Source organism: Kogia breviceps, chromosome 5 (assembly GCF_026419965.1).
Source record: "Kogia breviceps isolate mKogBre1 chromosome 5, mKogBre1 haplotype 1, whole genome shotgun sequence".
In the NCBI taxonomy this organism is placed as follows: domain Eukaryota; kingdom Metazoa; phylum Chordata; class Mammalia; order Artiodactyla; family Physeteridae; genus Kogia; species Kogia breviceps.
Genome location: NC_081314.1, coordinates 37781719 through 37809603, shown reverse-complemented (window position 1 = coordinate 37809603; position 27885 = coordinate 37781719). Strand labels below are relative to the sequence as shown.

Below are 27885 nucleotides of genomic sequence, written 5' to 3'. Positions count from 1 at the left end.
TAGGTAGAGCTATAGGCCCGCCCGTACAGAGGTAAGGTCTAAAACCATCCATCACAGTCAGGAAGATACAAAATGCTGGAGTCACTTATTTCTAGAAAATATGAAAGGGTTGTCTTGGGTCTTTCTTTTTCATGTAGGGTTTCTTTAGAAGAACCATTCAGAAAAATCTCCATCCATCCTATTCCTGTAAATATGAAGGAAAATGTGTCATAGACAAAGTTACAAGAAATCAGTGCCAGGAATGTCGCTTTAAAAAATGCATCTACGTTGGCATGGCAACAGATTGTAAGTAACCTTCTTCCTTTGCTTCATATTCAAGGAGTGTTGACTGGGGAAAAGGTTGGTTCAAGGAAATCACCCAGGCAGGAAAGAAAGCAGGAACGCATGTGGACAGAGGGAGAGCACCCAGCATTCTCAGGGACCCTCACTCCCAGCCATAGCTGGGCGGTCTCCATCCTACCTTCCCCATCAACTCCTGACTCCGAGGGCATCCAGGTGATGGGTGAGGGACAGAGGTTAAATTGTCCCCATCATGCTTGCAGGACAGTCAGCAGTACTCTGTCTGCACAGAGGTTACAGATGAGAGGTCTTGTCCTTCCACCTCGATAACATGTAATTTAAGCAGAGACAGGAATTTATTTTGTGGACACTTTTGGAGTCAGGGCACTGGTAGAAAACATCGTGTTCAGAAATTTCTGAAGAATGTGAACTTGAGTGCTATTGCATGACTCATTCTGCAGTTGGTTTTTTTGTTATATTTTTGGCCATAAAAACATTCCAAGCTGAAGTCATCCTACCCAGTTTTCAAAGTGCCACAGCATATGGTGGTGAGATTAGCCGTTGGGGTCTCTTCTCCCCACACTGTGCAAGGGATTTACACCAGTCACTTTAATTAATCTAATTATGAAATAAGAATCGTGTCATTCACAACATGTGGCCTCCCTTTTGCCAGGCATCAGGGTTTCTGGTTTCCACTGCATTAATTTTTTGCACATCAATGAAGGAGTCCAACTTTCAGTTTAAAGTAAAAGAAAAGGAAAGAAAAAAGAATGCAATGAGGATTTTTCCTTGTGAAGAGGAAATAGCCACAGCTACATTTATGAGATAAACAGGGTTCTCTCAGCTAGAACGAAAACAAAAAAATCTCTGGAACGTCCTGGTTTGCCCATTAAAGAAGACAGAAAGAGGAATCTTTTTTTCTAAAAAAAAGAGGAGGGTTGTGTCTGGGCATGAGGCTGGAAACCCTGGTTTAAATCCTTCACCTCTGGCTGAGTTCTTTGTCTTGATCTTTGAAAGGCTTTTAGCGATTGCCAACAAAATGCCTGCTAAGGTTCTATGGAAATGAGTGACCGGTTGAACGTCCATTGCACTGTTTTATTAAGAAGTTAAAGATATGAATGTTGATGAAGTTTAAAAACTCAGTGTTGATCTACACTGGGTGGAAATTTGAGTGCACCTTGCTTGCTTGTGAAGCATTACAAGAGCTCAGGTTTTATAATCAGAAAAGCTGTTGGAGTCCCAGGCCTGCCACTTACTAGCTGTGTGCCCATCAGACTTAAATTCCAGTTTCCTTGTGTGAAGTTATCGCCAGCCCCACAGGTGGTTTTCAGGAATAAATTAGATAACGCACATCCAATGCCACGATCCCTGGCACCAGGGAAGCATTTGGGGAGTGAGGTTATGAGTGTAGCCCATTCCTCGTCTCCCTTAAGGAGTGAATCATGACTTCACAGGGCTCACCCATCGTGCCCACATGTCTAAGTGCTCCCTTGACTCTGATGATCCAATCACAACTCCATGATTGGGGTTTCATTCTTCTGTTTGTGGATTTGCCAGGCACCTCTGGTTCTCTTCCTCTGCTACATTTGCTTTTTTTTCTTTCCCTACCGGGTCACGGCTTCCTCAAGAAATGGCCCTAGGACAGTGATATTGTAGGACCACAGTCAGGGGTCCTGGGTCTTGCCTTGGCTCTGCCATGAACTTGCTGTTTGACTTTAAGGAAGTCATGATCTCCTTCCTCCTCTGTGAAGGAGGGAGTTGCACTAGATAAGAGCTGAGGACCCTCCAGTGGTAAAACCCTATGACTCTGTAGTACGAAACCTGAGTCTTTCCATGCCACTGAGAGCTACTGAGAGTCTGGTGAAATGGTTTCGTTTTGGAAGTTAACCACAGAAATATAGGTTTCTTGTTACCTGCCCTTCTTATTTCCCTTTTGCATAAATGATAAAAGTCATGGCTCTACTTTCTGAGCATGTGTAGTACATTATCACACTGATACCCTGCAAAGTAGGTATTATTGATCTGATTTTTTTAAAGATATTTTTTGATGTAGATCATTTTTAAAGTCTTTATTGAATTTGTTACAATATTGCTTCTGTTTTATGTTTTGGATTTTTGGCCACGAGGCATGTGCGATCTTAGCTCCCTAATCAGGGATGGAACCCGCAACCCCTCCATTGGAAAAAGAAGTCTTAACCACTAGACCACCAGGGAAGTCCGTTGATCGGATTTTAAATGGAAAGAAATGAAAGCTCAGAGAGCCTCAGTAACCTGCCGAAGGTCACACAGCTAGAATGTGGTAATACAGGGATTCAAACCTGAGTCTTTCTAGATTCCAAAGCCTGGGCTCTTTAATCACCTTTGAGGGTTGACCAGGTAGAGAGAAATGCAAAGTGAGTGCCTGTGAGGCCTGAGCTAGGCCCCGCCATACTCCAATCAGCCTTCAGGAAACGAATGAAGAGTTAGACTCCTTTTTCCTTTGAAGAAGGGATCGCCAGCCTCTGTTTACTGCTCAAGAACTTTTTGAACCTGCAGTTCTTCTTAGTAAGAGCCATTTGGGGGGTGGAGGGAAGGAACAGAAACCCTAAGAGTGAATTCAGATGATTGGCTAGACAGACACACCTGTGAACCTATAGGTAGGATGGGCTTTACCTGTCTCTGGTTCATTCTTATCTAGGGCCTCACCCCGTGAGGCTGAGATGCCCAGTGTACAGCCCCCATCACCCCCCACCCAGCCCCCATCTTTGTTCCAGAAAGCTGGCTAGGCATGAGGAGTTTGGTGCTGGGGCTACTGGTGGAAGATGGCTCGTCCATAGCAGTTTGCTGCCAAGGGAGAAATGGCCCAGGGTGATCCCCGCAGGCCCCCTGAGCGGGCTATGCACCGGCCCGAGTCCCCGCGGGTCAGCCAGGTGTCTGGGGAGTGTCTGTTCTGTGTCCCTCCCGCCCCCAGTGGTCCTGGACGACAGCAAGCGTCTGGCCAAGAGGAAGCTGATCGAGGAGAACCGAGAGAAGAGGCGGCGGGAGGAGCTGCAGAGATCCATCGGTCACAAGCCCGAGCCCACCAACCAGGAGTGGGAGCTCATCAAGACCGTCACCGAGGCCCACGTGGCCACCAACGCCCAAGGCAGCCACTGGAAGCAGAAGCGGAAGTTCCTGGTAAGGCCCCGCCCCTTCCGCTTCCACCTCTGCGCGCTCCGTTTGGTCCTCAGAATCCGGGATGCTGGTGTCCTCGTTGCATCTGATTGACTGGAGTAGAGTGCTGAGCCGGGATATAAACCCAAGTCTGTCTGACCTTCTCCTGCCTGTGAGTCACTGAATTCTAATGCACTTATCTCTTTGCTTCTGCTGTAAGGGCAGCCCTGGATCAACTAATTAGCAAAATTCTTTACCTGCTAGCTTTCCCTTTTTATACCTATTTCTTCCTTCAGATGCCCATTTATATACATACTTAGTCCCCTAAACTCACTCCAAAATATCCCCTTTAGAATCACTCCTAGAATGAAGTGACTCATATCTCAAATGTATTTTTATGCCAACAGAAGTCAAAATGTTGAGTTTAAAATAAATTATCTCGTGTCCAGGAGGGGGAATGGGGAGAAGGGATGGGGGAGGGGAGTGTAAAGAAAAACAGGCCTTTCCAGACCCTTGGAATATCATTGTTTGATGTTTTTATAAAAACTAACCATCGTGAAAGTCCTTCCTTCTATTTCTTCTTTGGACTTCACAATGCTTTGGGGTAGGTAGGCTGGAATCACTATCCCCGTTTTATAGGTACACAAACCAAGCCTTCAGTGTGTCGCCTGAAGATCACAATGCCAGAAAGTGGCTGGGCCAGGCCCAAAGGCCAACTCAGGTCTGTTGTCCCAAGTTCCCAGATGGACTACCCGTCCCACCACCAGCTGGTGTTTGGCCGTCTCAGAGACTGACCCAGCTCTTACTTTATGACATGAAGTTTTATGAGGACCTCACTCAGTCCCAGCACCGGATATTCTGTGGGTCTCTTTGTATCTCCCGGGTAGGTGAGGGCACTCCTTATCTGAACAGGGAGCTATAGTGTTATCATTGTCTTCACGCCTCAACATCACCATTATAATGGGCTAGTTTTTGGTTTGGTTTGGTTTGGTTTGGTTTGGTTTGTTTCATGAAGACGGTATAACAACAACCTTAAAGGAAAATTTTGGAAAGAAAAAGCTTACCCATAATCCACCTGCCCTCCAATAATTACCTTCATTGTTGTTAATGAACAGGTTCTAACACAATTTGTTGGTGGCAGCCACTAACAGTTAAGTTAGGAGACACTTGGATGGCCCTGGCCAAGTGACAGGTACCAGTGTAAGTGCTTTCCAGATATTAACTCCCTATGTCAACCAACCTATGTAGGTAGATGTGGTTAATATCTCCATTCTACAAACGGAAACAAAGAAGTTAAGGAGATTTACCCTCAATCCCCCAGCTAGTAAGCAGTGGTGATGGACACAGCCCAGCTCCAGGATCCATGCTCTTAACCACCACACTATGCAACATGGTTGAAACATGTGGTATCTTTTCACCAAGGTGACTGCCAATAAATTCTTTCCTCCCTGCCTTCACAGCCCATTCTCTCCCATGGAGAGGTGGAGTCTATTCCTCTCTTCCCTTGAGGCTGGGCTGGGCTGTGATTCCTTGAAGCAATGGACTTGGGCAGAGTGACTTCTATGGCTGAGTTATAAGAAGGCTTACAGTTCCGCACTGGTTTTCTTGGAGAGGGACGCCATCTGGTCTCTCTGAGGGAAGCCAACTGCCATGTAAAAAAAAGTCCAAGTACCTTGAGACCACCATGCTGTGAGGAAGCTCAAGCCAGCCATTTGGAGAGACTCCCAACCAGCCCAGGCACCAGAAATATGAGTAAGAAAGCCTGCAGGTGACACCAGACTCTGCTGCCATTTCATGAGGGACCCCAAGTGAGAACCACCCTTCTGAGCCCATCAATCCACAGAACTCTGAGAGATAGTGAAAATTTGTTGTTTTCAGCCACTAAGTTTTGGGGAAGTTTGTTACACAGCAGTAGATAACCAGAACAGAGCCCAGTAAATATCTGTGTAACAAACCATCCAGTTCCACAGACCCATCCTCAGAAACAGCACAACTAAGCCCTGTGTCTTAGCCACTTGACACATTTATGCACACCCCCTGCAGCAGGGTGACTCTGACTGAGTATTTATGCTCAGGATAAAAAGTTCACGCTTCTGAGGGGTGAATTATTCCTGCAAGGACATTAAGAGCCCTTCATTAGGGACTTTGCTGGTAGTCCAGTTGTTAAGACTTCACCTTCCAAAGCAGGGGATGTGGGTTCAATCCCTGGTCGGGGAGCTAAGATCCCACATGCCTCCCATTGGGGAGCTAAGATCCCACATGCCCCCTGGCCAGAACACCAAAACATAAAACAGAAACAATATTGTAACAAATTCAATAAAGACTTTAAAAATGGTCCACATCAAAAAAATCTCTAAAAAAAAAAAAAAAGAATCCTTCATTAAAGACAGGTTTGCTACATAGTATACATGTCCTGAACTGGCTTCTGCACATTCAGATTTGCATTTCTTGTGTGGCCAATACCACTTTTTTTGCTTACAACACTGCTACATATATTATTTCATTTATTTTTATGTGATGATTGCCCATCTTGTTCTGGAAAAGAATTTGAGGAGGCCTATTATGTTAATAATAGTGTGGCAATGTCATAAGGGATTAAAAATTATATGTTGTCATAAAAACTAGAAGTATTCATTTATCTGGAATGGGTAAGTAACTTACTTCCCAAAAGGAGCTTCTTCATCGTTTTTTACCCTAAGACCAGGACTCAAGTCATAAACAGAGATGGGTGGTTGGACCGGGGTTTCAAATCGATACGCCTGTGAAAATGAGTCATTGGCAAGTAAGAAACTTTTGCAAAAGCCATGCAGATTTTCACAGTAATTCTAAAGCCACTCTTTAAAACTACTTCCAAAAACGTTTAAGTCATTCTCCAATCCACTCAAATCTCTGATGGTGCAGAAGAGCCGATTCCTGTGTGGTGACAGTGATGATGAAAAGTAGATCATCATGGACTGAGAGGGGGCAAGAGGCCGGTGGCGGCGAACAGGGGAAAGCAGAGTCTCCACCAAGGCAGCTCACATCTGCACTCCCAGATGTGGAAGACACTGGATTGGAGTAAACTCCATACAGTGACAGTACTGTCTGTTGAACACTGTTGTTTTTACCCACCAGAGTTCTTGGACTCCCTAATCAATAGAAATGGATCAGAGACCAGGTGAAGAGTTCAGGCAAGGCTTTATCGGGGTCCCTGATGCAGCAGAGGGGAGCAAGAACAAGTAGCAGGTGCCCTCACTAGCTCCCTGGGGAGAGTGGGGGTGAGCTGGTTCCTTACATGGGGTGAGGGGAGGGGCGGGGCCAGAGGGATGTCCTAGATGGTCTGCCCACCCCTTGGTGGTGTTGAGTGCAGGGGGCATGCCCAGTACTGTGCTTTTGCTGCCGACTCCTCAGAAGTGGCAGGTGGGTTTTTTTTTTTTTTGGTCTTTTTGTGTCGTCTTGTCCATAATTTGCCCCAACCGCACATGTACGCAGTTATTTTTAGTCCCTTATAGTTTCTCTGTATTTTCTTGTGGGAGGAGACGTTTGTCAGTTCTCCCTGCAGCAGAGGGTCCCAGGTCCCAGGTCCCAGCCTGTCTTATTATTACTCTGCTCCCTTAGTTCACATGCAAAGGTATGGCTTTGGGTGGATTTTCCACCAGGTATAAAATGTGACCATCAGAACCAGGGTGGGCCTGCCCTACTTTTCCCCTGGCAGAGCTACTGTCTGATGACACAAATTCTCAATGGGAATAGCCTCAGAAAGGGGGCATAAGTAGAAGGGTGATGCAGGATGGGTGATTTGACCACGTGTGGTCATAAAACAAGTGCAATCAAACCAAGAAGGCTTCTGTCACCCAAAATGATTATAATTACATCAGAAGAAGGCAGCATAGTCTAGTAGTTATGTGCATAGAAATTGGAACCAGACAGCCTGAGTTTGTTACTTGCCTCTGTTGCTTTTTAATTATGTGACTTTGGGTAAGTTACTTCCCATCTCTAAGTCTCGGTTGCCTTTATGCCCTTATCAATGGTGTAAAAGTAATAGATATAAGTGCTTGGCGTGTCGTTAACAACCTCCTACGGAGTTACAATGTGCATCATCCCTGCGCCACCACCCGTACCATCCTGTCCCTGATCATCCCAGGAAAAGAAAGGCCCAAGGCCCAGGGACCTCTCATCACCATTTGTTCCCCATCACAAAGGTGCGGGGAGACACCCTGCGATCACTCAGAGGAAGAGAAGAGTCCCGTCTGGCCCCATCCCCTCTGCAGGTGCCAGAGACCCCAGCCAAGAAGCCCTCAGCTCTGAGACAGCCACTTGCAAAGAGGTCAACTGGTAGCACTTCCTACTCCCCTTGAACAATTCTGATGCAACAGTCAAAGCACAAAGCCCCAGGTCGTCTCGATTTGTGTCATAACAGCCACCTCTAGTGCTGAGCTAGGGTTGAAGCCCACCCCTGCACACACCCCTGAATCTCTCCTTCTATAGGTCCCCCCACTCCACTGCCCCAGAGGATACGTGCTGGCTTCCTTATTGACCTTCACCCCATCTCCAGTCCATCAGAAACCCCTGCCCTGGGCTCCCTAGATATGTCTCAAAGTCCTACTTTTCTCCATCTCTCCTGCTGCCCCCGTGGTCCAGCCCACTTCATCTCCTGCCCAAACCACTGCTGCTGTTCTCCCGCCTCTTCCTTGGCAACCACATCCCTTCTCCACATAGAACCATAAATTTCATCATGCTGCTCCCCTGTTTAAAGCCCTTCGGCGGTGCCCCATGGCATTTAAAATTTGCCCATCTCCCCTCCATGGCCCTGAAGGCCCATCGTGACGTGACCCTTGCCGGCCTTCCATCCTTTATCTCATGCCACCTCTGGGCCTAACCACACGGGCCTCCTTTCTGACCTTGGGACTTTGCACTGGGTTTGCCCTCTGCCTAAAATGACATTCTGCAAGTTAAAGCTCACACATCACTTCTCAAAGGGGCCTGGCTGACCACCCTACCTCCTGAGCCCCATGTATTATTAGGTCATCTCCAGTCTTATCACAAACTAAAATTCTTCCATGAGAGTATTCTTTTCATTTATTGTCTGTCTTCCTTCACTGTATGAAGGTTCCTTGAGGATACATTGTTCATTGCTGTCACCTCAGCATCTCGAACAAGGCCTGACCCCATAGTAGTTGCTCAATAAACATTGGTTGAGTGCATGTATAAACACAGGTTTATTCACTCTCTCAATCCTCCACCATTTGGCCCAGTACTGTCTACACAGTAGACAAAGATACTCAAGGCATATCCCCCCACCTTGAGAAGTTCATATCTTAGATGTGTACCTGCCTAACTACAATAAAAGTAATAGTAATAAGTGCCTAGGTGCCAGATAAGTGGTTACATGGGCCACCAGGTGTATTCAAATGAGGTAGAATCATTTCCCACTGAGGCCACCTGAGAGGGCTTCGAGGAGAAGATAGAATTGGAAGTGGTTGGGATTTGGAATTGGCAGAGATGAGAAGGAAGTGAGGACTTTGAAGAAAGCAAAAGTCCAGAAGGAAGGCCGCCCCGAGATGGAAAAGCATGAAGCAAGTTGTAGCAGAGACAGGAAGAGGGTAGGCAGGGCAGGCTCCGGAGGTCCATTAGGACCCCCTGCCCACCCCTTTGAGCAGCTCAAGCACTTTGATCCACAGAGGCAAAAAGCAGGCTTCCCCCCAGTCCCCAGTGGTGAGCCTGCAAGCCTCACCTATCCTCAGTCTCTGAGTTTGATCTCATGTGCATAAACACACACGTGTGTGTGAGCACACGTGTTCAGGGAGTGGACTATAGGCTACTAGCTGTAAGAAGCTATCCAGTAGATTCAATTGTGCCAAATATTTGTACTCTATTTGTAACACCTTCCAAATATTTTAGCAAATAATGTGTTTTCCTTATGGGTAAAAAATCTTCAGGGAAGTCACAAACAAGCTCAACTTTAATTGTATTCCTGATGTTGTAACTTGGGTCAATTCATATATATGTTTTGTTGTTGGTTTTTTTCAACCTCTAAGTTTTTATTCACATGAGTTTTCAAAAACAAGCATCCATATTAGTGTGGGGGGAGAAGGAATCCTGCTCTATTGGTAATAAAGCTCCACGTTCATCCCATCATGGATTTCATAGTCACCCAGAGATACGTGGTCCTTAAAAATCGTGTACCACTTCTTCAATACAATCTTGTTCCAAAGGGTGCCAGTTTGGGCTGCAATCAGCTTCTTACAGTGTCCGATGGTGTCATCAGTATTGCATTTAACACAGACCTTCCTCCCCAGATGGTCTTTGCAAACAACCTCGATCATCCTGGCTGGAGCTCAAATCTCCTGGAACCAGCAGACGCCACACCAAGCTCCTATATGTTTTTTTCTAGTATCCAAGACCTATTATGGATATAAAGCTTAATAATGTAATAGAAGGCTTTTACTTTGTATGTGGTTTTACTTCTAGCAATTGTATTTTCCATTAAATACCCAAAGGCTTAAAAGTAATTTTTTTTCCTACTCTGATATTTATCAACAGGAAAGCTTGTGAGGTTGTTACATTTGGGCATTTAATTTCAGTTAAAATTGTCATATTTCCTTGTATAATTTCCCTCCCATTTTTCAAACCTTTAGAGGTATCACAGATGGTGATTCAAATGCCCCACCGACTCACAGATTAAATGGAAATTATTAACATCCATAGTAAGCCACCGAAGACCATTCCAGGCCAAAGCTATGTTATTAAAAGATTTTTATTTCTTAAAAAGTTCACCCTATGTGTGTGTGTGTGTGTACACCTCCCTACCTTTTTAATGTGTGACCATGTTCCTTTTATCAGTTGATCTTCGTAAGAGAGCTGTAAAGTAGACACGCAGGTGAGACAGGCCGCATTTCGAGGTGGCAGGGATTAGCAAGACCAGCAAGGAGGTCTGAAGGATGCCGGAAGTAGCAGTGACCAAACTTCACTGTGTATCAGAATCACGCCCAGACTTCCTGTGTACCTTTTCCCTTAGTTCAGTCTATGTGAGAAAGACAGACAGACAGAGAGAGAGAGAGAGAGAGAGAGAGAGAGAAGCTGTACATGTGATTATTCCATCAATTCCGTCTGCACCCGGAGAACCAGTAGCCTTCCTAGGCTTTGCCATGCCAGCAGTTGCCCCAAAATATCGTCACTGATTCTGAAACAAGACAAAAACCAGCTGTCTTTCCCATCCACTCACTGCCCCCAAAACAAACAATGAAAAAGTAAAATAAAATAAACAGAAGAACCTCCTGGATAATTCCAAAAAGGTCAATGCTGCCAGCGTTTGTTATGTAATAGATTTAAAAATCCTTCCCCAGGCTGTACCCACAACTTTGACCACACTTTGGAGGGCCTGGGCTGCTCCTGTTGACCCTGGTGCCCTGGCAACAAGAGAGCGAAAGAATCATCCTTGCTTTTCTTCGTGCTAAAACTTAGATGTGAGCAGTAACAGGGGAGATGGGGGAAGAAAAATGGGAAGTGGATTCCTCAGTGCTAGCCCAGTGGTTCTCAAAGTGTGGCCTCAGACCAGAGGCATCGGTGCCCTGGGAAGTTGTTAGGAACTCAAATTCTCTAACAGAGACCTACTAAATTGTAAAGTCTGGGCCTCATTCTGATGCACAGGAAAGTCTGGGGACCTTGGAGGCAGGCCGCTGTCTTGTCACCAGCGGTGCGGTCACCAGCCATTCGGCAGTGACGCTACAGCATGGCGGTCACTGGACAGCAAGTCGAGGAGCTAGAAGGCCCCAGTGGATGTGGGGGCCTGGCGTGTGCACAGCACCTGAGGGCTTGCGTGCGTGATGCTTCTGCACCAGTAGGTCTGGGGAGGGGGCTGGGATTCTGCATTTCCAACAAGTCTCCAGATGACACCCAAGCTGCTGACACCCACCCCGTGAGCAGCAAGGCAATGGATGCTTGCGAACAAGGGCAGAGAAGGTGTACTAGTAAATTCTCCACTCTGCCCTCCAGTTTGCCCAGCGCACACAGCCCAGTCCCTGGAGGCAACCCAAAGCAGAGGGCTTCCCCCAGCCTGCGGAGGCCTCCTCCAGCTGGCGTGTGGAGGGCTTGAGCCAAGCAAAAGGCATCAGAAGCAAGAATGAAGCACCCAGGTGCTGTTGACTAGAGCTCCCCATCCCTGCCCACACCGTGCCCACCTCCCACAGAAAGGCGCCCTCCAGAGTGTGCCGCGCTCTGAAAACGGCACCCAGAGCCCCCAGGACATAGGTCACCTTTGTGCACTCAGAAGCAGAACCCAAATTCCTGTTGTTCCTCCCTCTCTCCCTCTTTCTCTCTCTCTCTTTCTTCTGCAGCAACAATCCTGTGACCATGATCACTGGGGGCCTTTGAAAGCAATGGCCAAGACAGGTATCTCTGCTCAGAGAACTAAAGGACGTGAAAACTGTAGGGTCTGTTAATAAAAGATGCGGAAACTGGACATTATGTCAGTTCAGAAGAGATTTTCTGCCACGTGAGAACCGTGATCCATGATCCCTTCAATGTCTTCATTTAAATTTTCCTTGTCTCACCTCCTCAGCCAGAAGACATTGGACAAGCACCGATAGTAAACGCCCCAGAAGGCGGAAAGGTCGACTTGGAAGCCTTCAGCCATTTTACAAAAATCATCACACCAGCAATTACCAGAGTGGTGGATTTTGCCAAAAAGTTGCCTATGTTTTGTGAGGTGAGGAGATTGCTTTTCCTTCTTCATTCTTTTCCATTATAGTTTCCTCGATCTCCAGGAATACAGACTATGACGTGTAATTTCATAACTAATTAGTCGGGGCTTAGTCATATGAAAGCCATGGCAGTACAGAATGGCAATGCACTGTTTCGTGCGCCTCCCCGCCTTCTCTGCTGGGTCGTCATCCATTAGCTTGTACACATGAGTCGACAAAGAGCCTCTCGACCTGCCTGGCTCCGGGTGCAGGAAACCGTGACGGCCCTCACTCCATCAGTCAGCACCTGTGATGTCCCAGTTGCCACTCCCAGGTTTGCCACATTAAATCCAGTCCTGCTAACAGATCAGCAGGTTAATTCTAATTAACCCCATTTCACAGATGGGGAAAATTAAGATCAAAGAGATGAATTTCACCCACTCAAAGTGAGGCCGTGGTTCTTTTGAGTCTCCATCTGTATTATTTCCACTACGTATCCCAGCAAGATGGCTGTGTGGTGGTTTCTTCATCCTCAAGGACAGGTGAAATGACCCTCACAGAGCAAGGATCTTAAAATCTCCTTAAGTCTTCCCTCTTAGAGGCTCACCCTTTCTTGCCCCACCTTCAGGGCACACTGAAGAGCTCACCCACCAGAGGTCATAGACTTTCCTTGGGGTATCTACCTCTTAGAACTATTAGGAGGCTTCAATGGGATAATTTATGGGTAGTGCCTGGGTCATCAATGTTCCATAAATTTCAGCTGTTAATTCTGCTGTTCTTTGATCTATTACATTACCATTCTGTCTCTAACCTTCCTTTTTTTTTAATCAAATGGGGTTGATTATGTTTTCCGGAGAATCTTCCCCTTTGAAAAACCCCACCAAGGGCCAATCTGTTGCTCTTCACACCTCCAAGAGGTCCCAGAAAGATCTCGAACAGAGAGGGCCACGTCCTGCCCCAGGCCCCTTATGGAAGCTACCTGAGTGCCAGGGAACCTAGTGTCCCCCAGAAGGAGGCTTAGTGTCCTCACCTGGAATGATCCCATCCCACCGTGGCCTCCAGTTCACGTGCGTGTGAGTTTGCCGTCATGGGAGCCCGCTAGGATCCTGAGAGACCTCGGACCCTGATAGGGACCCTTCTCATGGGCCTTTCTGAGCCTCCACAGAAGCCATACCCGGAAGGACAGAGCACTGGGCTTCGGGACGCAGGGATCTGGTTGTAGACCTCGCTGAGACGGGGCGTATGCCCCTCACTCACCCCCGGCTGCAGGGTGCTGGGGGCCAGGTGCCACGCGGGCCGGCCAACAGCCCCAAGGTGGGGACCACTTGCACCCACCCCAGAGGAGCCGGTGAGCCCTGGGCGAGGAACTGTGACTTGTATCTGTATTTGGTGTGCTTTTCCATGCCTCTGACCATTTTTTTTAAATTAACATCTATTAAAGTTTTGGAGGCTGTTACAGAAATCATACGTATTCATTGGAGACCGACACAGCACAATAAAGGTAACGATTCATGGTAACACCACCAGGAGATAAACTGCTGACATTCTGGAGTGTAGTTCCTTTTCTCAAATCTATGTGTGTATACAGACGTACATATATACACACACATACATATATGGAATATATTAATATAGTTTGTACCATAGTGAACATTCTACTTATGAAACTACCTTTTCAAACTTTTTACTAAAGAGTAAGGGGCACATATCATAAGGTTGCAGGTCAATGAACTGTCACAGACCTAACAGACCCACATAACCAGCACCAAGATAAAGAAACAGATCACTGCCAGCACCCTGGTATCTAATGCCTGAACTTTGTACCCTCAGCTGTAGAACATAACATTTAAGTATTCCCTCATGAAATAATATTGCTTAACTCTACAGTTAATTACTTAATTTTTAAATTTTTATACAATTTTTAAAGGTTACTTTCCATTTACAGTTATTACACAATATGGCTCTATTCCCCGTGTTGTACAACACACCCTTGAGCCATCTTACACTCAATAGGTTGCATCTCCCCCTCCCCTCCCCCCTACTGGTAACCACTAGACAAAATAATATTTAATGACCACATAGTATGCTAAGGAATAGCTCTCCCATAATTTAGGTTATCTGCTGTTACAGGATCTCACATCCAGTTTTTCACTAATATAAATATTCTGCAGAGAGCGTCCTGGTACCTATGCCCAGTTCACAAAGCTGCCTGTTTCCTAAGGGCAAATCCTAGAAGTGGAATTTAAGGACCTTGGCTACACCTTTTAGGGCTCTCGATACATGTTGCCAAGTTGCCCTCTAGAAAGTGTGTACCCTCTCATGGCTGTGCCAAGGACACTGGCTTCCTCTGACTCCAGGTACCATCTTTCGTTTCTGTGCACTGGGTTGAGTTTGTTTGCCTGGACCTCTCTTGGTCCTCTTTCTCTGGGCTGTGCCCTCTTTTCTCAGTCCCTGGTGTCTGGAGTTTGCTAGCTCTACAACTTGAGCTAGCCTATCAGTCCTCTGTTCCCCTTTGAATACCCACCAGAAAATGTTTTTCAGAAAATGTAAAGCTCATGGAAACCAGCCTCTGAGAGATATGTTCAGTTAAAGAAAGAAAAGAAGCCTTCGCCACCACCAGCCACAAACACATCGTGCACTTATGTCCTTGGCAAGGCTGAGGGCTCAGCACGCAACTTTTCAAGCATGAGTTGTGGCGAGCCTCCCCCTTCAAGTTTCCCTTAGGAATTTACGTCTGCTTCAAAGTCATGATTTCATCTCTCTTTCAACCCTGATATTTTGTAGTCTCCAAACTGAAAAAGAAAGTGGGCGGACGGCTACTTTGACAGCAGAGATGCATACGTTTCTGGTGTTTGTGGCCTCCTGAGGGCCTTTACCCTTTGACACCCTCTTTGGAACGCCAAAGAGGGAAATGAACTGTGGAGGCCCTGAGCTACCTGTGGAGTGGGCTGGAGACCCCAGGTGGCATCGGGGACCAGGAGTTTCGTGCCAGAGGCGATCTGACGCATCTGCTGTTCAAATCACACTCGCAATAGTTTTCTGCTAAGATCCATGCCAGCCTGCCAACTGAGGGCTTCGAAAGATCTGAGGTCACTGTGGGCAGAGCTGCCAAAAGCGCACATAAGAATCACTTGTTAGAGTGCAGGGCACTGGCATCCCTGCCCATCAACCTGAGTGACACTCTCCCAGGAGCCAGGCAGAGTCTCTGGGAGGCCCCTGCCTCTCTGCCTGGCAGGCCCTTTCTGGAGCATTCTCACAATGGAAGTATTTTGGCAGGTGACTAAGAGATTGTTTGCCCACATGCAGAAATAGGCCTCAGCAGGACCCTGCAAACCCCTCTTAAAGGAAAAGGCATCTGGCCTAGTTTTTAAACTGTTGGTGATCCTTGACAAATCCTTATTCTGCTTTTATTGAAATTTTAACTCGTAGTAAGTTTTCAAACAAAAACTTCTACTTCATCTATAATCAGACTTGGCCTCAGAGATGGGGCCTGCCCAAGTCTGCATACTTTGTGACAGCTTTTAAAAAAAGAAAACAATGGTTTTATCTGATTAGTCATTTGTCTTTGCTACTCTATGTCCGTGGTTCTGAAGAGTGGGGTCCCTGAACCAGGTGCGTGGGCATCACCTAGGAACTCGGAGAATGCAGACACCGAGATGACAGGGCCAGCAGTGTGTGTTTAACAAGCCCCTGGTGACACTGATGGGGCTGCACACAGGACCGCTGCCCTTGGCAGTAAAGCCAGCGTCCACCCACTTCAGCCAACTGTCCACTTGCCTGTGGAGGATCTAGCTAAGCTCTGGTCTCCTGTTTCCGACCAGGCCCCAGGGCCAGGAATCCAAGGATGTAACTGAGGAGTACAAATTAGAGCCAAATTAAAAGCAAATCACAGTCATTTTTTTTTTAATGAGTAAAAGGAGAGAATTCACATGAATGGATTCCAGAACCAAATACAAAATGCCTTTTATTCTGTAGAGAAAGCAAAGCAATTTGAAATTAAACAGTAAGGTGGGTAGGTTGAGTTAGTAAAAAATAAGAAATATCCCATATTTTAAAGGTAATTCAGTAGTATTACTTTCAGTCTGACATAATATCCTAAATTGAACTAGTAAAGTGTTGCCAAGACTATTTCCCAAAAGAGAACTGGTACCCACTTTAATGAAGAAATAGAAATTACGTGTCATTACATGTCCGTTGTTTACGGAAACGCACACCCAAAGCCCTTCAAAGAGTGAGCTCTCCTCTTCTCTTGACCTTGGATTCTGACAGAGCTGGCTTCCACCCCTTGCCTCACCCACAAACACTCATGGGACTCCCTAGCATGTCGCTTGATCTCTCAGTGCCTGAATTCCACGCCTGTCAGTAAAATTGGAATTAGAATATTTACCTCACTGCATTGCTGCGATCATTAAACAAGGTGATGCATGTAAATCTTAGCACGATGCCCAATTCATCAAAAACACCCATTAACTAATAGTCTTTCAAACTACTTTGATAATGGCACTTAATTAAACATTCTCCCCCTCCAGAAAATCAAACTCTCATTTTTTAAAAAAAATTTATTTATTTATTTTTGGCCGTGTTGGGTCTTCGTTTCTATGCGAGGGCTTTCTCTAGTTGCGGCGAGCTGGGGCCACTCTTCATTGCGGTGCGCGGCCCTCTCATTATCTCGGCCTCTCTTGTTATGGAGCACAGGCTCCAGACTCACAGGCTCAGTAGTTGTGGCTCACGGACCCAGTTGCTCCGCAGCATGTGGGATCCTCCCAGACCAGGGCTCGAACCCGTGTCCCCTGCATTGGCAGGCGAATTCTCAACCACTGCGCCACTAGGGAAGCCCTCATTTTTTATTATTTCTCTTCGCAAAGTTTTTTTTTTAAGTTTATTATTAATGTTGTTATCACATTATCACAAAGCCTAATTACCAGGGCAACCAAATGAGCTTAAAATGAGATTACCACACTGGCAGAAAGATCCAGCGTGGGGAGTGATTCTGGTGCCCGAGGTGCTGAGGAGAACGTAACAACCTAGGAGCCAGGAGGTCTGGATTCTGGTCTCACCTCTACCTCTGGCTCACTAGGTGACTGAGCAAAGCTGGGACATCTCTCGGTCTTGTGGGTGACATGCATCTGTAAGCGACCTCCTCGTTCTTGGCCTTTTAAGAGATTCGGGGGGCACACTTGCTTCAAAAAACAGCAGGGCAGTTGCCAGCTAAACAGTGGAGTCAGCTGTTGACTGTTAGAGTTACCAGACCAAAATGGGGGTGCATTTAGGCAGGTCTCAGTTGGTGGTATAATAGACACCCCCATGACTAGCACAGCTTCACACGTGACTAGAATATAATGCAAACGACCAAGATTAAAGTTGGTGAAGATTACGAGCAGTCTGGAGTATGAAAAATGGTTGTGGACGTCTGCAGCCCAGCAGGAAGGGAAGGCCACGGGCTCACAGAGGGCAGGATGGGTGCTACTTGCGGGGGACTGCCCCCGTGGCCCTGAAGGTCCCGTGCGTGCTTCCTAACTGGCATTTGTCCACCTGCTCCTTGCTGACGTGCCCTGGTTCTTTTCAGCTGCCATGCGAAGACCAGATAATCCTCCTCAAAGGCTGCTGCATGGAGATCATGTCCCTTCGCGCTGCTGTGCGCTATGATCCAGAAAGTGAGACTTTAACCTTGAACGGGGAGATGGCGGTGACTCGGGGCCAGCTGAAAAACGGGGGTCTCGGGGTGGTGTCAGACGCCATCTTCGACCTGGGCATGTCGCTGTCTTCTTTCAACCTGGATGACACTGAAGTCGCTCTCCTTCAGGCCGTCCTGCTGATGTCTTCAGGTGAGTGTGCCCAGACTGGGCATCCAGAGAGCTCGCGCTTGTCTGGTGTGCATTCAGATCACTTGATGAGTTTCCAGTCCCCCGGTAGCTTCAGAATCACGTCTCGCTCCCCTCCAGCAAGCGAGCGAGCCGGGGTTTGCCAACAGTCTGGGACCTGAAGGGAGGTGTCAGGCTCCTGATGCTTTCTGCAGTCTCCCCATGTAGTGGGGAGGGAAAAGAGGAGCCATGCTAAAGACTCGATGAAATGGTCCACCTTCAATAGACACTGCCTGGCCTGCCTGGGGCAGTTGGCCATCCTTGCCCCCTTCTGGTTTTGTGTGTATTGGACTTCGCACAGGATGCTGGTGTCACTCATACCCTTATCCTGTGTGGTGGCCAGGCTCTAGCATGGCCTTCCCTTTTCCTCCTCTTCTGCTGTTCACCCCCTCCTGTTGAGTGTGTGAGAGCCCATGACTTGCTCCACTTAGAATCTGGGGAATTCAGTGTCACCCATGTGACTGCGTTACATTATATTATATTCGAGTCCCTCTTGGGAGCAGATGTGCTCTGACAACTCTCCTTGCTCAGGTGACAGGGAGCTGCTTGTGGCCTCTGGAAGCCGAGGGCAGTCTCCAGTCAACAGCCAGTGAGAAGCCAGGGCCCTCGGCTCATCAGTAGAATTATCCTTAAAGAAATAAAATGTGTAACTCACTCCCTGTGTGACCTCGAGTGAAGCTGCTAGGGTCTCTGGCCTTCAGGGTCCTTTAAAATAAAGAAAGTGAACAAAGTAAGTGCAGAGCAACATCATGTTGATTTTCTGTTTGGATCAAAAGCTACAGGATCCTGTGGAGAATTTATCTGGCACATGCAAAGAGAGAGAGGAGATGGGGAACAGAAGGGAGATTCAGCAGAGCCTCAGAGCAACAGCATTAAATATGAAGGAAAACACGAAATTAAAATGCGCAAATTGCAACTTGAGCTCGATAGCAGATTCCAAAAGCCAGCATATTTTGTTTAAACTCAGAAGGGTGCATTGAGACAATAGCCCTGATTCGTCCTTTCAGATTAAGCAGAACCCTACTTAGAGTTTTACTAATACAGATATTTCAATAACTAGACACGTGAAGCATGAATGTATTTGATCAGAGCCACAACCTGAGGAGAACCAGGCAGGGGGATGGTAGGGCTCCCTGGAGCTGTATGAGGAATTCATTCAGGTTTATACATTTCTTTTTTTTTTTAATTTTTATTGAGGTATAATTGACATATAACATCGCATTAGTTTCAGGTGTACAACATAATGATTGGTATTTGTATATATTTCAAAAAGATCGCCACAATAAGTCTAGCTAACATCCATCCCCATATATAGTTGCACATTTTTTTCTTGTGGTGAGGACTTCTACACTCTTAGCAACTTTCAAATATGCAATTACAGTATTATTAGCTATAGTCACCTGTACATTACATCCCCAGGACTTATTTATTTTATAACTGGAAGTTTGTACCTTTTGACCCCCTTCACCCATCTCACCCACCCACCCCTATCCTCTGGCAACCACCAATCTGCTGTGTCTGTGAGCTTGCTGGGGTTTTGTTTGTTTTTTAGATTCCACAAATAAGTGTGATCATACGGTATTTGTCTCTCTCTGACTTATTTCACTTAGCATAATACCCTCAAGATCTATCCATATTGTTGCAAATAGCAAGATTCCATTCTTTATGACTAAATAGTATTCCAGGGTGGGGTGTGTGTGTGTGTGTGAATCACATCTTCTTTATCCAATCATCCATCAATGGACACTTAGGTTGTTTCCACACTTTAGCTATTGTAATAATGCTTCAGAGAACATGGGGGGCGGGTGCAGATATGTCTTTGACTTAGTGATTTTGTTTTCTTCAGATAAATACCCAGAAGTGGGATTGTTGGATCATATGGTAGCTCTATTTTAATTTTTTGAGGAACCTCCATACTGTTTTCCACAGTGGCTGGACCAACTTACATTCCCCTAAATAGTGCATAAGCGTTCCCTTGTTATTTCTTTTCTTTTTGATAATAGCCATTCTGACAGCTATGAGGTGATATCTAATTGTGGTTTTGATTTGCATTTCCTTGATGATTAGTGATGCTGGGCATTTTTTCATGTCCCTGTAGGCCATTGGTATGTCTTCTTTGGAAAAATGTCTATTCAGATCCTCTGCCCATGTTTCAAGTGGATTGGTTGGCTTTTTGCTATTGAGTTGTATGAGTTCTTTATCTATTTTGGATATTAACCCCTTATCAGATATATGATTTGCAAATATCTTCTCCCATTCAGTAAGTTGCCTTTTCATTTTGTTGATGGTTTCCTCTGCTGTGCAGAAGATTTTTAGTTTTACATAGTTCCCATTGCTTATTTTTGCTTTTGGAGTCAAATCCAAAAACTCATTACCAAGATCTAGGCCAGGTAGCTTACCACCTATGTTTTTCTAGGAGTTTTATGGTTTCAGGTCTTATATTCAAGTCTTTAATCCATTTTGAGCTAATTTTTGTATATGATATGAGACAGGGGTCCAGTCTCATACTTTTGCATGTGGCTATCCAGTTTTCCCAACACCATTTATTGAAGAGACTGTCCTTTCCCTGTTGTATATTCTTGTCTCCTTTGTTATGAACTCATTGACCACATATGCATGGGTTTATTTCTAGGCCTTCTATTGTGTTCCATTGATCTATGTGTCTGTTTTTATGCTAATACCATACTGTTTTGATTACTATAGCTTTGTAATATTACTGTAAATCAGAGAGTGTGACGCCTCCAGCTCTGTTTTCCTTTCTCAAGATTGCTTTGGCTCCATACAAATTTTAGCATTGTTTAATCTATTTCTGTGAAAAATGCCATTGAATTTTGATAGGGATTGCATTGAATCTGCAGATTACTTTGAGTAGCATAGACATTTTAACAATATTAATTCTTCCAATCCATGAGCATGGGATATTATTCCACTTTTTGTGTCTTCTTCAATCTCTTTCATCAGTGTCTTATAGTTTTCAGTGTATAGGTCTTTCACCTCCTTGGTTGAATTTATTCCTAGGTATTTTACTCTTTTTGATGCAGCTGGGAATGTTATCTGCAAATAGTGACAGTTTTACTTTTTCCTTTCCAATATGGATGCCTTTTAGTTCTTTCTCTTGCCTAATTGCTCTGGATAGGACTTGTAATGCTATGCTGAATAAAAGTGGCAAGAGTGGGCATCCTTGTCTTGTCCTCTATCTTAGAAGAAAAGTTTTCAGCTTTTCATCATTTAGTATGATGTTAGCTGTGGACTTGTCATATATGGCCTTTATTATGTTGAGGTACAGTCCCTCTGTACCCACTTTTACAACCCAATTGTTTGCAGCCTAGATATTCCCCCATCATCCAGCCTTCTTTTGACATCCTTTTATCATTTTTTTGAAACTGCCTTGATTCCTCTCCTACATATTGTGGGAAGACCAGTGGTCCTCCCAAGACTTGGGAAGGTTTCCTGGGCTGTACATGGTCATGGTCTCCTCTAGCTCCAGCTTCCCACTGTGACTCTTCTCTGCACAGGGTGACCCTAGTGTGGCTCACGTCTCCTTTTCTTTTCCTTTTAATTTCCCAAGACACCACCAACCCAGGGCTGCGACGGTAGCAACCAAAGGTATAAGGGACGGGAAGGTAAACAACTAAAATTTGATACTGTGCTGGTTTGTCTTCACCAGCGTTTCTTCCCATCGGACATTCCTCCTCTGGCATCCAGGCCTCCTGAGATCTTCGCAATCTCTTTTCACACTTCTTTCTTCTCTGCATGTCCATGCTTGTCAAAAACCCTTCCGCATTATACAGAGTATTTCAGCTCTCTAGGCAAGGCTTCTCTTTCTGTAGCCTAAGATGGAGGCATTGCCCTTCACAACCAACGAGGTGATTTGTCTAAACTAGAGACATTTATCTGAACAAAGCATTGACTCACTTCATGTAAGTTATGCCACTCCCTGGTATCTTGGTCCCTGATGCCCCAGAGTTCCTGTAGCCTCCATGCCCATTCCTAGGAGTTGAAAGTCCCCAGATCGGCCCACTTCACACTAAAGGGCTTGAACTGGACCAGGCAAGCCTTCTCATTTCTGCCTCCAAATTAACCCCCGTTTTCTTTCTTCCCTTCAGACCGCCCAGGGCTTGCCTGTGTTGAGAGAATAGAAAAATACCAAGATAGTTTCCTGCTGGCCTTTGAACACTATATCAATTACCGAAAACACCATGTGACTCACTTTTGGCCAAAACTCCTGATGAAGGTGACAGATCTGCGGATGATTGGAGCCTGCCATGCCAGCCGCTTCCTGCACATGAAGGTGGAATGCCCCACGGAACTCTTTCCCCCATTGTTCTTGGAAGTGTTTGAGGATTAGACTGACTCATTCTCATAATTCCAACAGCACTGCTGGGTGTCATTTCATTCCATTGCCTAGCTCTTTTTTGTTTGTTCCTTTATTTCTTTGTGTTGGGAGGGATTGTTTGGGGGAAAGGGGAGGTAGTCCTTGGCCTAGACATGGATGAAATTGCCCCTTGAATGCGGGTACTTGTAACTACTGCATTTTGTTCTCCAGTCCTTTGATGTGAATGCTTTGGAGGTTTTACAGTTGTGGAGGTGGCAGGGGACAATCATTAATTCACCAGCACCAAGCCATCACCAGCTCCCATCTGTCCCAGTCAGAGACTGGAACAAGCAGAATGGTGCGGCAGAAGACTAAAGAAGACTTAAAACCAAGACAATATCGTCATCTTGAACCGATCCTGATTTTTGCAGCACTCAGATTAGCACATTGCAGACCACCTTTGGTTAGATGTGGCTTTCAGCTTCCTAGGGAAAGGTCTGCACAAATTTTTATCTATTCAAGAGCATGCTGTTTTCAGCACTCTTCATTCTCTCTTAGCAGCCTAACCTGGAATGTATAGGAATATTTGTTTCCCAACAATTAGCTGTCCTTTCACTATAATTATTACAATCCTATGATTTAATTCGAGTTATACAAGGGCATGACTCAAAGATGTGCAGGTGTTTGACTGATTGAGGCCAACTAGGAAAATAATTTCTTTCAGTAAGCCCAAAGAAATTCGAAGTCTTCACAAATGTCAGTGACTCAACAGTTTCCAAAAATTCACCTAGTGTTACCTCATAGTAAGAAGGCTTCTTACAGTTTAGGCTCAGAGAAAAATTCCCACAAAAATCAAACTATTTTACAGTGTTGTCGCTGTTCGGTGACATCTGACCCCTCACCTCCCAAACTCCTGAAGTTATTCAGCCTGATTGCATCTCTGCTGAGCCGACAACTCATCTCCCTATGGATCAACCCTTCTAACCAAGGAGCAATAACAAGCTGAAATCTAAGTCTTGTTCTGGAGGGATGCCGGGGAGAGATTAGTGCGGTTATGTTCTAAGTTGAAGGAAATGCAGCGCTCTTAGAGCTTCCTCTCATCCCGATGCTCTGAGGTTGCTTCCTTCTGGTCTTAGAGCCTCAAGCTCTTTCCTTTACTCACAAGTGTGTCCTATGCCCCTTTTCCCTCTGACTCTGAGGCTTGGCTCTCACCAAACAAAGCCTGGTGCGGCCACTGACCCTCTCTGTCCCTCTGATAGCCTTGCCCTGAAAGACACTCAGCAGGAAACACCTGTAGACCCTGCACACGAACCCTCACTCACCCTCCCTGCCCAACCAGCCTCCCCAGGGACAAACACTGGAGTAGGGTGTGCCCAGACAGCAAATGGTGCCCCTGGTCGCTTCAACGTCAGAAGATGGGCAAAGGATATACCCATGCACTCGAATGTATCTCATGCTTCACTGGCATGGTAGGTAGACATAAACTATTCCTCTGCCTGCCTTGTACTGCCTTATCCTGGAAGTATTTGGGAAAATAAGCCATATCAGTGAAACTTGCCTAAAAACTATGTGGATTCTTTTTTAACTGGCCCAGAAGTCAGGGTGCCTGAGTTCTAGTGTGTGCTGTCAAGTGGTAGATTTGTGACCTTGAGTCTTGGTTTTCTCACCGGATGAATAGGTATGAACTCTAAAATCCTTCCCATCCTTAATATTGTACTAGTTTGGGGGACGGGAGAAGGGGGGATCAGGTTCTTTTGATGGTTTCCTTCACATTCAAATTTCTAACTTTATTAGACAGAAATTGTGGCCCTCTTAACAGTTAAGGAAAGTATATTTGGTGTTGATTCAAAATAGGAATTTGACATACTTCTCATCAATTATTTAGAGAAAGGCATGATGGCTCTGGGAAAGGAAGAAGAACAGCATTAAAAATCCCAAGTGTGACCAGAAATAATCTGGGAGGAAAATGATTTGTTTAACGCGCTAAAGCAATTATACTGGCTTCTGGGGAGGAAAGAAAACAAGAACAGCACTATGGAACTTGCTAACCAGAGAAAGGAAATAGGTAGAGAGGTTGAAATTATGAACATGAAGTTCACGGGCAGATTGCTGGCTTTGACTTATCTACAGTGTTTTGGTTCTGTTTTCTTAGGCAGCCTCTAGCCAGTCTCCTCAAGCCCTCGTGTTAACATCTCAGCTCCCTCCATTGACTCTCCTTGGAGAACTACTCTTTGAAACATAAGTGCTTCATCACCTTCTCTGCTCGGGGGCAACTCTGAGAAGCCTTTCAGGGTGGGGCAAGTTTTCCCTCCAAACGAAGGAGAGAAAAGCAAGCAGGGGGATCCTGGAGGTTCTCCTCAGTCAGCAAAGCTCCCCAGGAAAGTCCCCTCAGTTTGTTTGACAGAGATTCCCCAGTGCATCAGACACCCCCAGATTCAGTGTAGCTACAGAGCCTGATCTAAAGATGCACTGGAATACTTTAGGGATTAACATGATTGGCCATTGGCCCAGCAGTTTGGTAGATCTACAGCGACCCAACCAGCCCCAAGTAAGTATGTTTGACCCTTGGCTCCCTACATGATTGCCTTAAACAGGCAAACCCCTGATCTAAAAATCTTGTCGAAGGCTGACTACTTTATGCTGAGTAGGACAAGCCTTCAGGTACTTCAGGTTGAAAGGAAAGGCCATAAGGACTGAAAGCACAACTCCAGTGGTCAAGGTGACTCATTCCTTCTGTAACTGATTGAGGTACTTAGTGCACCTCAAGACTCCATCCTATAAAACTCGATTAGGAGGGATCTGCTCTGGATTATTTTAAACATTTTTTCTTATGTTGTCCAGACTTTCAAATCAAATGTGGACTGACTGAAACCCTTCCCAGTGGGGAGACATCCCAGTAGAGGAGAACACACCGTACAACTGGGATTCCTATTTATAAATCACTTAAATTTGGGGTGTCCGGTGTGTGTGTATATGTGTGTGTGTGTGTGTGTGTGTGTGTGTGTGTGTGTACGTGTAACCCTCAAGTGTACTTTGCTCTTCGATTAGACGTGAAGCGTTTCTAGAAATAGTGACAAAAGTTAAGATCTTTTCTTCTTTACAATTCTGCTCAAAACACCACGTGCCGCCTCCAAGCTTCTTCTAGTCACATGAGCCTCGGTCCTCAATGGCACACTTGCCGTGTTGCTGCCTCAGCCCTGTGATGCCTCTCACCTGTGCCCCGAGAGACGCCTCTTCCACCTGCAGCGCGGTCATCGGACCGCCCAGCCCGGCTCCACCCCCGCGTCGCCTCTGAGTGAACAGGGGTGCAGGCTTGGTTCCTCCTCAGCCCTAACCCCCCTCAGACCCAGCCTCCACGAACTGCGGATGCCCTCAGAGCATGTCACTGTCCATGATACATTTTTATTCTATGGACCTCTAACCCATTCGTGTCATGTTGACCTTTTGCTGCATGAGTCATAAAATATGAAACTGGTCTTATGGTTTTTGAAACGTAGCCAGCATTTGTAAGGCTAAACCTTTTTCGTAAACTGAATTGAAGTGAATAACCAGGCCACAGTTCCTCTTCAAAAGGAGAACGCTTACAGACATTTGAATCTCGTTGTCCTTTCCAATGGCTACGGCATCAAGGTTCTAAAATAAGCTCGTAATTTTTCCTGTTATTTTAATAATATGGAAATATTAGCATAGTGTTTCTTTTGATAGGGACAGACTATAATCCATATTTAAATTTTATAGAGAAGAAATTTTATTGTACTGTGATGTAGATATTTATTATCCAGGTAAGGATTTGCCCGGTGTGTATTTTTTACAATTGAAACATTTTACTTTAATCTTTAAAAGAAAAATAAAAACTTTAAACACACACACACACACACACACACACACACACACAAACAGACTAAGGGAAAAAAAGGTTTGGCCTTATCACAGAAGTTTTACTGTGCTGTACAAATGTTTGCAAATGCAAAAAGTGTGCATTTCTAGTGTGTTTCTACATTCATTAATGCCGCCTTCAAGAGCAATATCGTGCAGATAAAATGCTGTTTGTGGCTTTCTGTTGCACAGTTAAAGCTGACCCACCTTATGCACAAGACAATCAGATTTAACTCTGTCCTCCTCAGGATGCAGATAATACCCATGTACGTTACAGAGCACAATGCAAGACAAAGGAAGACACTTTGATTACATGTGTATTGCTGACATAGAAGATATCAGGGCATGCATGAGTTGACATTATGCCACTCTTTTCTTTTGGTTCTTCCTAATTGGCATTTTTCATTTGATAATAGAGCCAAATTAGTTATGAAGCCTTTCTTCCGAGAAAACACCTTTTTTCCCCCATCATGTTTTCATGTCCTGAGAATCAGAAAAATTCAACAGAATAGGAAAAGATTTACAGTCATCGGATGATTTGTTTTGCAAACGGTGTTAAGTGATATTGCTAGATCGGTAATATTTTTTTCAGCCTAAAACTCTATTGAAATCTGTGATCAAAACGTTTTAAACTATCCAAAACGAAAATTTGTATATTTGGGAAAAATGGATTTTTACATAGCTTTTGTATGCAGATATTAAATTGTAATTATGACTATAGCGGGCATAGATAAACTCATAAGCTACAATTCTAAAAAAGAAAAAAAAGAAAAAGCTTATAACGGATATAATTTCCTGTCTCTTTCTTTAAATATTATTATTTTCTACATAAGCACGGGGTTGCCTACTCTTATCTCGCTGCTTCCAAAGGAAGGAAAACAGGGAATGTAAGGGCATTTGTTTCATAAACATCCACTAGAATTAGCAAATTTTCTTGGGAGGAGGGCATGGGGGGATGGAGGGAAGTAAAAGGCTAATGGGAGATATCCTCTTTGGAAGGGGCCACAGAAATGGGGTGAGGAGGGAAGAGTGAAGTTTTTGCAGCTGAAGGACTACATTCATCTTTTTATCTCAAAATGTTCTAGAATAGTATTAATGGAATTATACTACCATCAGCTATCAATATATGTCTCAATCCCCAATTCTCTGAACACATGTGAGTTAGGACTCTTGCTGTGATTGAGTGGCAAAAAAAAAGTGCCTAATGGGAATATATTGTCCATAATATCTGGAAAATCGAGGAGTGAGATGGCTTCAGGTGTGGCTGGATCTGGGCACTTAGTACATCAGGATGTGCCTCTTTTCATCCCTCTGTGCAGATTTCCCTTTGTACAAATTTCCTTCAGGTGGACTTCATGCTCACATAGCCTTTCCTCCTATGGTGGCCCCTGGTAGCTCCAAGATTATAGCCTTCTAGCTCCAAACCAGTGGAAAGAGAGTTTCTCTTCCCCAACAGTTCCAGTGAAAATCCTGAGCCTACTCCTCATTGGCCCAAATTGAGTCGTGTGCCCACTCCTGAGCCAGTCACGGTGCCAGGGAGGACAGATATGCTAATTAGCTTAATCCTTTGAAATCCTGGAACTGGGTGGAGGAAAGAGGGATAACGAGCCCCATCTAAACTGGACCAAGGGTTCAGTCAGGAATGGTTCCTCAAAGAATATTCTAAGTCTTACTACTATAAGAAGTGGGAGGAACAGCAAGCAAGCAAAAGAACAAATGCCCACAGCAATGGTTCAGTCTGAAAGCACATCCATTTTTGATT

General features: G+C 45.2%; 1 protein-coding gene and 1 pseudogene across 37 annotated transcripts in view; one reads left to right on the top strand and one right to left on the bottom strand.

Annotated features, from left to right (window-relative positions):
- Positions 1–22327, top strand: part of THRB (thyroid hormone receptor beta) — a 380110-nt gene extending 357783 nt beyond the window's left edge. For all 37 annotated transcript variants that reach the window (XM_067033888.1, XM_067033884.1, XM_067033879.1 and 34 more), the window contains 5 exons: positions 138–285; positions 3230–3435; positions 11951–12097; positions 17638–17896; positions 22039–22327. In XM_067033888.1, coding sequence (XP_066889989.1) covers positions 138–285; positions 3230–3435; positions 11951–12097; positions 17638–17896; positions 22039–22280 — 1002 coding nt within the window. In that variant the 3' untranslated portion in view covers positions 22281–22327. The remainder of the gene's footprint in view (positions 1–137; positions 286–3229; positions 3436–11950; positions 12098–17637; positions 17897–22038) is intronic.
- On the bottom strand, positions 9483–9760 carry LOC131757299 (ubiquitin-like protein 5 pseudogene; annotated as a pseudogene).
- Positions 22328–27885: the final 5558 nt, after the last annotated feature.